Source organism: Ascaphus truei, chromosome 3, assembly GCF_040206685.1.
Source record: "Ascaphus truei isolate aAscTru1 chromosome 3, aAscTru1.hap1, whole genome shotgun sequence".
Classification (NCBI taxonomy): domain Eukaryota; kingdom Metazoa; phylum Chordata; class Amphibia; order Anura; family Ascaphidae; genus Ascaphus; species Ascaphus truei.
Window position 1 is genome coordinate 244,972,023 of NC_134485.1, and position 13,288 is coordinate 244,985,310.

General features: G+C 38.2%; 1 protein-coding gene across 2 annotated transcripts in view; it reads right to left on the reverse strand.

Moving 5' to 3' along the window:
* TMEM131 (transmembrane protein 131) overlaps positions 1-13,288 on the reverse strand; it is a 185,572-nt gene that overhangs the window by 65,790 nt on the left and 106,494 nt on the right. For both annotated transcript variants that reach the window (XM_075590544.1, XM_075590546.1), the window contains exons 11-20: positions 13,059-13,120; positions 9,731-9,839; positions 8,223-8,331; positions 6,197-6,350; positions 5,911-6,081; positions 4,644-4,754; positions 3,824-3,958; positions 3,291-3,395; positions 1,531-1,617; positions 377-529 (exon numbers count right to left, since the gene is read on the reverse strand). In XM_075590544.1, coding sequence (XP_075446659.1) covers positions 377-529; positions 1,531-1,617; positions 3,291-3,395; positions 3,824-3,958; positions 4,644-4,754; positions 5,911-6,081; positions 6,197-6,350; positions 8,223-8,331; positions 9,731-9,839; positions 13,059-13,120 — 1,196 coding nt within the window. The remainder of the gene's footprint in view (positions 1-376; positions 530-1,530; positions 1,618-3,290; positions 3,396-3,823; positions 3,959-4,643; positions 4,755-5,910; positions 6,082-6,196; positions 6,351-8,222; positions 8,332-9,730; positions 9,840-13,058; positions 13,121-13,288) is intronic.

A 13,288-nucleotide genomic window follows, 5' to 3' on the forward strand; every position in this document is an offset into this window, starting at 1 on the left:
CACACACACACACACACACACACACACACACACACACACAGAGAGACACACAAACACAGAGAGAGACACACAAACACAGAGAGAGACACACACACACACAGAGAAACACACACAGAGAGAGACACACACACACACAGAGAGAGACACACACACACACACAGAGAGAGAGAGAGACACACACACACACATTCTTCTCCAATATGCGCAGAAATAACTGAACAATGTTCTAGATTGTACAGCCCCCTAATGTAGTTGCCATTTTTAATGGATGTTGCTATGTAGTGAAACTTGGAGACAAGTAAAACCAAGCGGGTCACTTTCTGTATGGATGTTTACATAGAACTTCATTGATTTCTTTTAGAAATAGCCATAATACCTTAGATTTTTTCCCAGGCTCCAATTCTTCTTTATTGCTCCTTAACCGCTTATAAAAAAACCTCAAGTCCTCCGATAAGGAGCGTATATGCTGTATTTTCACCTTCTGTGAGAAGGAACTCAGAATATTTAAACTCTGATGAACCATTTTCCCCTGGAGCAAAAACAAAAAAAAACACCACTGTTAATAATCCATATTACATACTTTTTGGTGGTTTTCGGCTACTTTTGACACGTCACAATGCTGTCTAGCGAGTAACAGTACTAAAACAATATACATACCGTCAAGGTACAAAAGGCTGAATTTGTATCTGAGCTAGTTTTTTCAGTTCAAAGAGAACAGAGTGCACAGTTCAAGCACTAATCTTTAACTTACAATTTTTTTTTTGTTATTACTATTGTTCCCTCTCCCCACCACATAATTCAAACAAGGTGGGGAGGGTGAACTTCGCTTTTTTTTTTAGCTGCGTGGGTCCCCATTTTCCCGAGGCACTTAGTGTTTTAGTTGCCGATATTTTAGCCATGATTTAGGAAATCAAAAAGGCCGCCAAATCCTGTGGGCCAATAGGAAACTGCAACAGATGACGTCAATGCCATCTTTGAAAGTCCAGGAAGTGACAACTAAAAGCAGTATGTATCCTGGGCACCTGGGGAGGCCGCAGAGAAACCTGCAGCTCACATCTGGACTATCCCTCCTCTCGTTTGAATCCTATAAATAAAAATAATCTAATTATGAAACCTTAGTTCAAGTATGCCTGCTTTCCCATTTATATCAACACTACAGTAACACACAAATTATGCATTTATATATTTTTTCTTTTACTACCTAAAAAACATACATATTCTGGGACTTAATAAACCTTTTCAGTGCAAAAACAAGTAAAATAAAATGTATCAAACAGTATGTTCGCAACATGTTTATAAAGAACTGGCGATTGAAAATCTATATGTTGTTATTCACGTACAAATGTATTACTATTAACTAATTTTCACTTGCAACGTAATAATCTTAGGACTGCTGACCAAATGACTTTCAAAATGCAAAATGACTTTCAAAAGCACACTGCTGAGCAGCGTATCAATGTACAATAGCTCTTCATCGGGCAGTACAAGCTTTAAAGCACTATGTTAATAGAAACAAAATAGATCTCTTACCGGAAAGGAAACTGGAAGAGTTATATGTTTTGGGGAGCAAGTCAAAGAGCCAACAGCAACGACTGCCTTCACAGGAATTGTTAATATCTACAACGATAAGTGCGGGAGAAGAGCATTAAAAGAAATCTCCCTACCGTTTAAAAAAAAGAATTATATAACAACTATTTCATATAGCGCCTTTTCCCAATGGGACTCAATGCGCGTCACAATTACAGTACAGTGTGCTGTGAGCAGCACATACTGTAGGATTTTCACAGGCGGTCCATGCCCAGATGAGCTTACAATCTATGATTTTTTGGTGCAGGAAACACAGGCGCCCCCACCAGAGCTGAACTGTGCTATTTGTAGCTCCTGCGGACCACCCGCCCAAAATATTGTGGGCAATAGAAATCTGCAAGGTCAATGGGAGGAGGGGAGCCGTTACAGCTTTTCATTGGGTGACTACTGTCACGATTATTAAATGTCCAGGAAGGAGCACACAACTAAACAATTTGGTAAATGGGGATTCCCGGAGCAAAAAAATAAAAATAAAAAAAAAGTGGCGAGGGAATTTTTTTTAATTAAATCGTTTAAATGGGTGCCTTTTCTACTTTTAACTCCATCAATAGCTATGCCCTCTGTGTGCTTAATAAGACATACAGGACAAAACACTAAAAACGATATTTTTCTTTTTTAAATGGCTTATGCTGTGCTTTAGCAATTCTATGAATCACAACAATATCCCCAAGACAAACGTCCCAAAAAGCTTTGTCCTCAATGCGTTGCTGGATCCTCTGGCAGCAACACAGGGGATTAAATCAAATCATCATCCAAAATAGCCAAAGAGGCAACCAAAAGCATGGAAGAGCAGATACAAAAAACAGGATACGCGCCAGAAATGTCAGACTGCTCCCAAAAAGTAAGCTGACATTTTGCTGAAGAAGGCTTAACTGAACCTAAGAGGGAGGATGGGGCTCTAACAAAATTTGTAATAATAAAAGTAACGAGTCACTTAGGGGAGATTCCCTTTTTAATGTAATTGCTTAAAGATACCAAATTAAGGCAGTGTCTAGTTTGTACAAAAACATTATACATTCATGCATCATGAAATTGAAATCTTAAGCAACATGTCACTCAAAATCTTTTAATAATGGAGTTGTGTTGTATTAGAAAACATTTAGGAAGCCACACAACTTCCTCATTTGAAATAGGCAGCTATAACAAAAACGGGCAAGAGGAAATGTCCCTTTAATTTTACAGCAGCTAATTGTGCCACTAGACAAAATATGAATTTCTTCTAAATGGGATAATATGTTCAAAAGCAAGTGAGAATGGATCATCCTATCCCGATTCAGGTACATACCACGGTTTATCTGAACAGTGAGTCAAGTTCAAAACCTTAGCAAACAGCACTGCTGCAAGTGTTTCCTTAAACGTACTGCTCTATTTTTAGATAACAGGGAAGCTGGAGGGAGGTGAGAGGTGTGCAAGTAAACAGCAGGCTTACAACAAATCAATCACTACTGTACTTCTCAAGAATGCAGAAATATGAACGCGTGAGGAGAAACACCCTTCTGGTTACACCAGATCATGGCAACAAAATATGTGAATATTGTAACAAGAGGGGTGGGAAACAAAAAACTTCAATCATATTTAATGTAGTTATGCTTAGTAACCCATAAATACTGTAGCTTGTGCAGTATTGTTTTCCCCCCAAACGCATCAGTATCAGCACACAATTCTATTGCAATTGTAACACCCTCATCATGCACACACAGTACCTCGTAATCTGTTCTAATTTGTATGCCTCCGTCATAGGATCCTTCAAGATCTTTCGCTGTTAATGCGACTCGAAACACCGCATAATAGCCTGAAGTTAATATAACCTGAAAATTAAAAAAAAAAATGAAAAAAACAAGCCCAGTATCCATTAACCACCAAATGCAAACAAGCTCAGTAAAAACAAAAACTAATAAAAACCCAAAATACAATATCCTATGGGATAGGGTGGTGGCTATAGTGCAAAGCAAAAGTGCGCGCGCACAGAGACTTAGAAGCCGCGCCATGACATATACTTGTACAAAAAACAAACAACTTTATTAAAATGACACTATTGCAAAAGAAAATACAGTATACGAAACCGCATATTATACATTGTATGAGGCTCCATGACAGTCTTATTTAACCTCAAGAGTCTGACGCATATGGAGGAGCACTAAAGACTTCTCCATAACGCAGGGTTTTATTGTCCTCTTTCTAACAATAAAGGCAGAAATGAGCAGTAGTAGCAGCAGAAACGGAGACAGGCGCTTACTGAGGTACGGTCAGATGCAGTGGCATTTTCTATCTCTGGAAGGCTTGCAATGATGGTGCTTCTGTTGCCCTTCTCTGTAGTTAGCAGCTCTATGGCAAGACCGTCTCCAATAATGTGCCAGCTTTTGATGATCAGCTAAAGAAAATGAGCAATGCATAAACATTCAGATATGGTATACACGTGTACACATTCCTACCTAATAACTTCTAAAGCAGACCTTGGTTTATAACACAATACCGTATTTGAAGGGCTACTGCTTCTTAGCAGCAAATATCCAGATGCAAAACCTTTTATATTTTTCAGTCTTGAAATAAAAAAATTTAAAAAAAACTGCCTGTAGTTACTCTCCCATAACTACTTTAGCCAACTATCAAAAAATGAGAATGATATTCTTTAGCGCTCACCAACTCAAGAGGAGAACATATTGAGAACAAGTCTTGCAATAAAGGTACAGTCTTGCAGCTACTAGCAACTAACGTTGCCATGAATCTGCGATCGGATAAATACCGCAGGGTAAAGTCAGTTAAATGCTTTGCCTATTGGTAAAACACACTGTAATTTGCACCAGTATTTCATTTCATCTGCAAGCCCGACACGAGCAGACCAGACTACGCTCAGCAATCTGTCTGAGGACATCACTTCCACAGGACTTTTATCTAGGCAGCACCATGACAAAGACAGCTAAACTGCTCTTGTGCTTTGTGAACATACTGTACTGATTATGGCAAACGTCATCCTAAATGTACAGTACAGGCCAAGCATAATAGAGTATAAGTACAAAATATGCATGAATACACAATATCAAGGCGCGGCTACTCACCTCTATGGGGTTGCTATTTATAATTGCAATGAGGAGACTGCTAGATTCTGCAGCACTTAGGATGCCAAAATCTATAAACCGCTCCCCTGGTTTAGGGGGTAAAACAAAGTACTGCAAAGAAATCAAATGTAAAGATGACAGCTGTTATTGAGTTTTTGTGACAGCGGGATACAATAATTAAGTACAGTATAGGCTGCAGGGACTTAATGGGGAATCATTTGAACCCATAATGGGCTAGCATTTACATGGTACATTTCTAGTGTTGTGTAACCGTTCATTTTATTGCACTTTTTTGCAATACGTGTACATAATTCCTCGCAGGGATTTTTTTTTTTTTTTTCATTCTTCTGACCTCTAATTAGAATATGGGCCAGAAACATAATTAAACACATTATAAAAGCGATTTCCCTCTTTGCATTATGTTTAGTGGATTGCAGAATACCCTCACTGATTCACAAAATCAGAAATGACAAAATGTGGATTCAAAAGGAGGAGTTCATGCCACAGAGGTGATCCATGCAGTAAACACGGTTGATGACAGGAGTCTGCAATGTATTTGCAGGCCCCTCTGGCAGAGACAAGGGTTAATAGATTATTATAGATGAATATTTCTAATGTTTTCATATTCCCTGTATTGTAACCAAGAGACACTGTAGAGCAGTAGTTCATATTTCGGTCAACCTCCCCGGAAAAGTCCCGTGCTGCAAACACGGAGTGTAAATATTTGAATTCCTATTTTGTCAAACTGTTTTGTTTTACACTACGGAAAAAACCAGAACCCTTTATCTCTTGCAATTATGCACAGCTCCCAACCAGAGTGTAGAAGTGTATGTTATATATGGAAATGTAAACGAAACAAAGTGTTTAAAATTTTTTTTTTTAAAAAGTATACTCGTACAATATTTTCATGAAAGCTACTAATCCCAAATGCATAACACATTAAACAAATGCCTGCAGTCCATTTTGTTTTTGCCAAGTGGGACTGGGACGTTTACACTTTAATGTGTTGATTAGCCGATAAGAGCGCTCTGCTCTGGTATTTTCAATGGCGTTACAATTTTGGGCTCTTTTACTCCCAATCTAGACAATACTAAATACATCAACACAATATATTTTTTTCCACAGTGCAAACTTTACTTATGTGGGTGAAAAAGGGGAACGGTGTATCATCTAATACAAAGTAGAACTTGACGTCTGAATTGCCGATACGTGAATCCGATCTACATAACTGAGAATTATGCAGTCCAATGAAGCATAAAATACTTACATCAAGAAAGCCTGTGTACGCTCGCACAGGAAGATGGAACTTGGATGCGTTGGTGATAAGTAATATATTGCTGTCTATATGAATAGAAGAAGTGGAAGGCGTGAAGAGTAGCGAGAATATATATCTTGATTCACCAGGTAGAATTAATATATGCGAGCTGAAATTCTGGATCTATGTTTAGAACAAAATGGAGCAGAAAATTATAACTCAAAGGCACTGAAATACATTCCATAATAATTTTTTGCAGAATAGACCAATAGATTTTCTTTATTACAGATAGACTTACTTTAAACATTGCTTTCGCATCTGAAGATAACAAAACATCATGCATGAGGACAGCAAAGTTAAAGGTGTTTGTCAGGTATATTGCTCTTTCCAATGGGTCGGCCGGACTATCCCTGATGTGAAATAATGTGGCTGCGTGATCAAATCCCAAATATCTGTTTCCAGAGAAAAGGTTACAAACACACAAGAAGTTGGATGGAAAACAAGTCACCACAATGTAATCACCGGCCCACTTCACATAGTACAGATGCACATTATTTGGATTTCCTTGCTTAAGTTGTTTAGTAAAGGTATTAATCAATATAACTTTTTTTGCGTCCTTAAAAGGGCAAATTAGAGTCTCCAATATTTTACAACTGGACAAAAGATATTTACTATTATTCAATGCATTGAGGCTCATGTTTGCTACCACACACTAAGTGACACATTTTCATTAGAGACTATTTTGTTGATCATATCTTGATTAGAGAGGAAGCTACAGTGTGAAGAGCCTATTGTGAAACACATTTCTGCTGTAGCACAGTACAGCCAAGTACAATCCATCTTTAATCTACAAAACTACATTTAATCTAAGCATCCTGTGTTATAGGCTTGGCCAACACATCAATTACAGTTTATATGGCTGCTTGTGAGGTGAAATATAATCCAAACAAGAAAAATCAAATCTTATAAACACATCAAGTGCAAAAAGAACCTGGATCATAGAGAGATTACTTTCCTTTTGCCATTTAACAAGGACCAACAACCGTGTTGGAACTTGTACTAGACGTGGTAACTCTTTAAATCAATAGTTTTACACAGGTGGTGAAAATAAAAACAGAATAGTTATGGGGAAATGTAGAGGTAAAACAACAGCAGAAAAGATAGTACTGTACCAGAGGAAAACAAGACAAGTGGCAAAACACCATCTTCAGGTGTCACCGAAGAATGGTCTTAGAAGACAAAGGATGACATCATCTACTCACAGAACGCGTTGGGAGGCACTACCCACCTTTTATGACATTAATATTCAAAACGCACTTGTTTCTCTACATGTTTTTAAGGCTGGATTTTTATTTTTTCACCCATAGTCAAATCAGGATGCCAATTCCTGTTTGTTTGAATTAGTTTGCTCCTTGTTCAAAATATTCTGTTCTTAATAAATCCAGGAGATATGCAACTGCTTGAGATAAATTACCTTCTTCTGAAGTAATAAAAGACTCCCTCTTCCTGGTCTTCAGGAGTTTAGCTCAAATGAGGTGTCACTGGTTTTTCAAGCAAGTGTTTCTATATGACCTGTGGGCATTAGTCTATCTAAATTATAACCTAATGTCACATGAAGAGTCAAGACCCGGCCAGAGGAGTCCAACAGGGAAAAAGCAGATGTCTCTGGGTTGGTTCCATAGCTTCCCACTGCCTATAGAAGAACCCTGCAACGGGACCAGAAATACAAAATATGACCCTAAGGGACCTATGCATTAAACAGAGGTACTGTAATTCGAATAGGTTCACTATTGCACAAAAGCTCCCATTGAAGTCAATAGGAGTTCCCGTGTGACAGCTGTGATCAGCAGTATCACAGTTTAATGACTAGATCCCATGTGTTCATTCTCATGCCCGCACACATGATATTTTCAGTCTACATTAAGTGGGATGGTTGACATAGGCCGGGTGTTTTCTACACTACAGAGAAGAAGAAAAAAAACTAAAATCTTTGGGATATCATCTTAAAATTGTATTTAAAAAATGTAGTCTGAATGTAAAGAGCAAAGCTGCCACATTAAATATTTGTGTAAATAATTCCCCTTTGCCTTATAAGCAACAATTGAAGCGATACGGTCTAGTACATTTTACAATTTTTTTAAAAATATGACCGCTAAGTATTCATGTCTAAAACAGAAGCAGCAAGTAAGCAAGATCCCAATATCTGGCCGAAGGCCCACCCATTATTGACGGTGCATTTTATGGTCTCTACACATAGAATGCAGCAAACGTGGCTGAAGGAAGGCGCTGTGCTTGCTTGTTCATGCATGGATCTGGGTACTTACCCCTCCAATACTTCTGCCTGATACGGAATCTCAAGTTTTGGATAACTCTTTTCTTTTGCTTTGACAGTGATTTTCCCAGAAAACTGTGATGGTTTCTTTGCCTTTGATGCTGTGAGAATAAAATAATAGACAGTTCCTTTGCGCCCACAAATTGGTTCAATTGACAGAGCGTAACTGTACCGGCCATGCGATCAGAAAAGCAAAATCACTACCATGCCCACAATGCCGTCCTTTAGGATATGCTTCCTGGGATTCTCACAAATGTACACAACAATATATTGCAGGCTCTATGAACAGTACCACAGCACATTAAATACAAGGGGAAATACTTTGAATGTGAGCCTATGGTGAGAATAAAATGTAAATGATTCTTAAAAAAAAAAAAGAAAAGCAAATGTTGAATAGAGTATTTGTTTATAATGTTAAATACACATAGGAAAAGCTTTATTCGACATTTTAATAGACTAACATTAAAAAAAATCTTATTTTGTTACGCAGGTAAAGTAGCAATCAAGGCTGCTGTTTCTTTTTCTTTCTTCATTCTTTTAATTGCACGTGAACCAGCAGGGGAGGGGTAACCCACAGCTGATCGGTGGTCTCCTGACATCCGGGACCCCCCCCCTCCCTCAACCCCCCTCCACCCATCATGTTCCAGAGATTTATCTGGTTTGTGCATCTGTTTTGACACAAGCTACAAATATGGAGGCAGACATCAAACATGGCTCCGGGGTTAACAATAGAAAATCGCAAACGGCAGGTTTCCTATTGGCTGCTGGTGCGAGCCTGGACAGCATTTTGTTTCCCCAATTGGGCCCAGTGGACAGCCAATCCACCAGAGTGGGGAGGGGGGAGCAGATGATTGGTGAACCCCCAATGAGTTTCTGGGGCCCATACAGTAAAATAAAAAAATAAAAAAAATGAGCATTATTCCCAGGACTGCTGCTTTAAAATCTGGAGGGGCTGTGTGTGGGGTGGAGACGTGAATGAATGGATTAGTAACAGATGTCAAGTACAATCAGAATGTAAGATTCCTGAAGATCGTTTATCAAGTGCATTCGAGGCACTTTTAAAATAAATCTGGGATATAGTAAAACGCTCTCAAATTAACCTCATTTGATAATCGATGAGGCCATCACAGACAAGCTTGCATTGTTCAGGTCACGCATCAGAGCCACCTCATCAGTATTGACCAAATGATTGTCTCTACACAATGGTGCTCATCTCGAAACAAACTAGTAGCTCGGGGTGTAAACTACATTTTGCATCATTCAAACAGTTAACTTCTCATCTCATCAATAACATAGGTCAAATACACACCAAAAACTTGTATTTTTTTTTTTAGTATACAGTAAGGTTATCACAACCATAGATATCAAGTTTCTAATGGGCATAGTTAAGCAATTAAGGCCTCTTAATGGTGACAGTGAGTGATGAAGTGCTACAGTCTGACAAGGACACCTCATACTGTAACACACCCATAACGCTATCGTCAATGGATGGATCCTTACCATCAAAACTGATGCTTGCAACTTTGGTGTATTTGCTCTCTGAAGCTTTCAATGTGATTGGCTTGAAGTGCACGGTTATTGCTTCGTTCTGCGGCGTTGATCGGACACTCTAGAAACAATAGTAACCATCGTTATATCGCAAATAACTAGGAGAATTGTACGAAAATATGCTCACCACATAAAATGCAAAAACACAGGCACTCAAACTCAGAAAAGACTTTTGTGACATTTAAACCTGCCTAAAACAAAATAAATTATACTACCAATACAATGCCCCCTCAAGACACCCCTCCATATATAGAGTGCATTGTATTTACTGTACATTCATGCACAATTCTTGGGCTTGTCTGTCACAGACTTGTATAACAAGACAAAATGTTGTCGCAGTAGTTCGGGAAGAAAGTTGCTTAGGGGTCAACATAAACGGGGAAACACGTGAAGCCCATGTTACACGTGCTGCCGTGTGTGCTGATTCAGTTACCACTATAGTCCATCACTAGTTTTACAAATTAGATTTTAAGTTCTTCGGGGCAGGGTCTCCTTTTCCTCATTTTCATTATGTGTCATATTGTTATGCCACGTGTATTACTGCTCTGAAGCGCTTTGTACATAGATGCCGCTATATAAATAAAGATATACAAAAACTTGCTACAGGTTTTTTGTTGCTTCATGGTTTAAAAATGCAATTCTAACCAAAAACAAATTTGAGCTCAACATACCACATGAAGAAATGACTAATTGCAACAGTTACCCTAGCTATTGTTCCACAAAATCTACTTCTTTATAACTTTTAGGTTTAAGAATTGCCACTATCTTGGAAACGCTATGCTTGCTATTAGACACTACATGAGCCATATGACATTCCAAAGCCACATCCTACAAAACATCGACATTTTGATAGCTCGAAAATATTTTTTTCCCCCAGTTTTCACGATTTTGTCTGTGGTTCATTGCCCTGGGCTCCCAAACAAATGTAATTACCAAATGTCAAACTTTAATAAGGCGTGCTGTGGCCTACATAAGATAATACACTTAGGAATTGCTATTAATATCTCCCTCCCATTAGCTCAAGGTCATTCTGAAAACAACACTAACATACTTATTAACCCATAGATTTCATACAAGTTTAATAATATCTTAACCAGTGCTGGAAGCGATCAAAGCACAATATAGAGTGGACCCTTCTAGCTCTTGAAGAGATTACATAAACCCTTAACAAAAGCTAAATATCCTGCTGTAATTAAGGTTTTACACAAAATAGAGACGAAACCTTTATTTATACAGGTTTATAAAGCAGTCCGAAGGAAGGAAAGGAGACCCGATTCCTTGAATGCTATTCGTAATGAGTTTTCAGTTCTCTGCAGTAGGGAATTACTATATAGAATATTTGATGACATTAAAGACTAATAAAAAAAAAATATCATGGAAAAACAGATCCCTTTGAATAATGACCAGACTGATTTTATAAAAAATGAAACTTGAAAAAAGAACACATTTTAATCGAAAACAAGTCAGTGCTGAATATCACAGATCTACTCAACAATCTATTCCAAACTCTGCTAAAATGAATGATCATTATGTTTCAGATTTGTCTGTGCTCCTCAAATCCCTTTGCTGGTTTTTCATTAAATCCTTTACTACATACACAGTCCTCCTCATCTCTCGTTATGCATCAGCATGGCTAATGCTGTTTCTCAAGGATGTCTTCTTTCAGTCTCATACATTTCCACTGCTGCCTCAAATCTTTCCCTCACTGTTCCTCAGCTTTGGTATTCTTTCTATAAGAATCTGCCAATATCGAAATGTCCTGTGTAATATATCTGTAAAGATGAACTGCAGCTTAGAATCTTTGCAGAACCAATATAAAAATCTATCCAATGCTCCAGAGCCAATAAAATAATTTGAACCTTCTACTTTTACCTTTGTTCGACAAAGGAACAATGGTTGTCTGCTAGCTGATAAGTGGAGCTCATATCATCATGTACTCACACATGGTCAGTATATCAGAACTATGAGTATAGAGTTAAACAGCTTCCTGTCAGCCATCACAGCATTTCTAAAATAGGTTGTTAACCAGCACAGCAAAGACATGGAAAGTGCATATACAGTAGCAGTATTGGTCTCCCACCGTAGATTAGGCAGTGCAATGCAGAGCTTGTGTGCGTTTACACTGAATAGTTGAAAGAACTAATGACAGCTTTCATTGTATACTAGACTACATAAACACATTCTTCTGAATGGACTTGTTTGGCAGCTACGAAAAGAAAATACTGAGCGTGAACAAAACAATAGACATCTTAAAGAAAGCCAACATGCCAATAGGAGACTATATATGGACAGAAGAGATTAGCAGCTCAATGTTTCCCTCAATCAGGTTGCTAAGGGGGCGATTCATTAATCTGCGCTAGTGCCAATCGGGGCACGATCGCACAAACTCCTTTTGACGTCAATGGGAGTTTCCCTGCGATATACGCACTAAACCGGCACGATCACAGCTTAATGAATAACCCCGTAAGCCTTCATCTAGCAACAGTAAACATAAGTATATCTTCAAATAAAACGGGAGACACATGGGTTCTATAGATACAAATGGCAAATTTGTAACAGCAATTCTACTGATGGAATCATTCAGACATCCGTGACCATGTCCTCATATCACGTGGCAGTGTGACACTATGGGTACAAATGGAAGAGAACCAATGATAACGGTTGGCTGATCGGGTTCCAGCTTAAAGTCACATGTTAACATTAGTATAATTCTTATAAAAGTATATAAAAATATAGTATATAAAAGCAGGAGAATGAAATTTGGAAGAAAGAAAAGAGGGCACTAATCAATTCAGTATTAATGGAATGCAAAAAGGCTCAGACGATCAAAAAGTAGTGACCAATTCAGCATGACTGGTTATAGGTTGTCTCTTCCAATGTCAGCAAAGTTTTGCTAATGCAATAGGAAGGAGCACAGTGACTTTATTATTGCAATATAGTGTGCACCTTATTACTTCGAGAGTTCAAACTCATTTTATATTTTGCTTGTTTAAAGAAGCCGATATGCAATATCCACTCATCTTCCCAAATAGTCACCTTGACATTGTCGCTTTCTATTGGTGACCAGGCCTAAAGAAAAAATAATGAAAGGGTGGGGGAATTACGGCTTTAAGCGTAGGTCATTTGGTAACCTATCCCTGTGGTAAAGGGGCCATAGGTCATTTGGTAACCTATCCCTGTGGTGAAGGGGCCACAGCAGCAGACCACGAATGTCATGTATGCCATTGTATACCAATAACGTCCTTTCTGAACTGCTCCAAATAACAATAAACACACTTACAGTTATTGGTACATCTTTCGTGCCCGAATTTAATAGATGGAGATTTAAAACATTTGGATGATCTGGAAAACAGATGGAGAAAAACTAGCTGAATTGCGCATAGGTTCGCTCCTATGTTTCCATTAAAATTACAACTATTTGAATAATTGAAAGTTTTAAAAACGACAATGCACTGCAAATGTTTTTTTAATTTTTTTATTAAGCACTACACAACCCGGGTAACCCCTCTT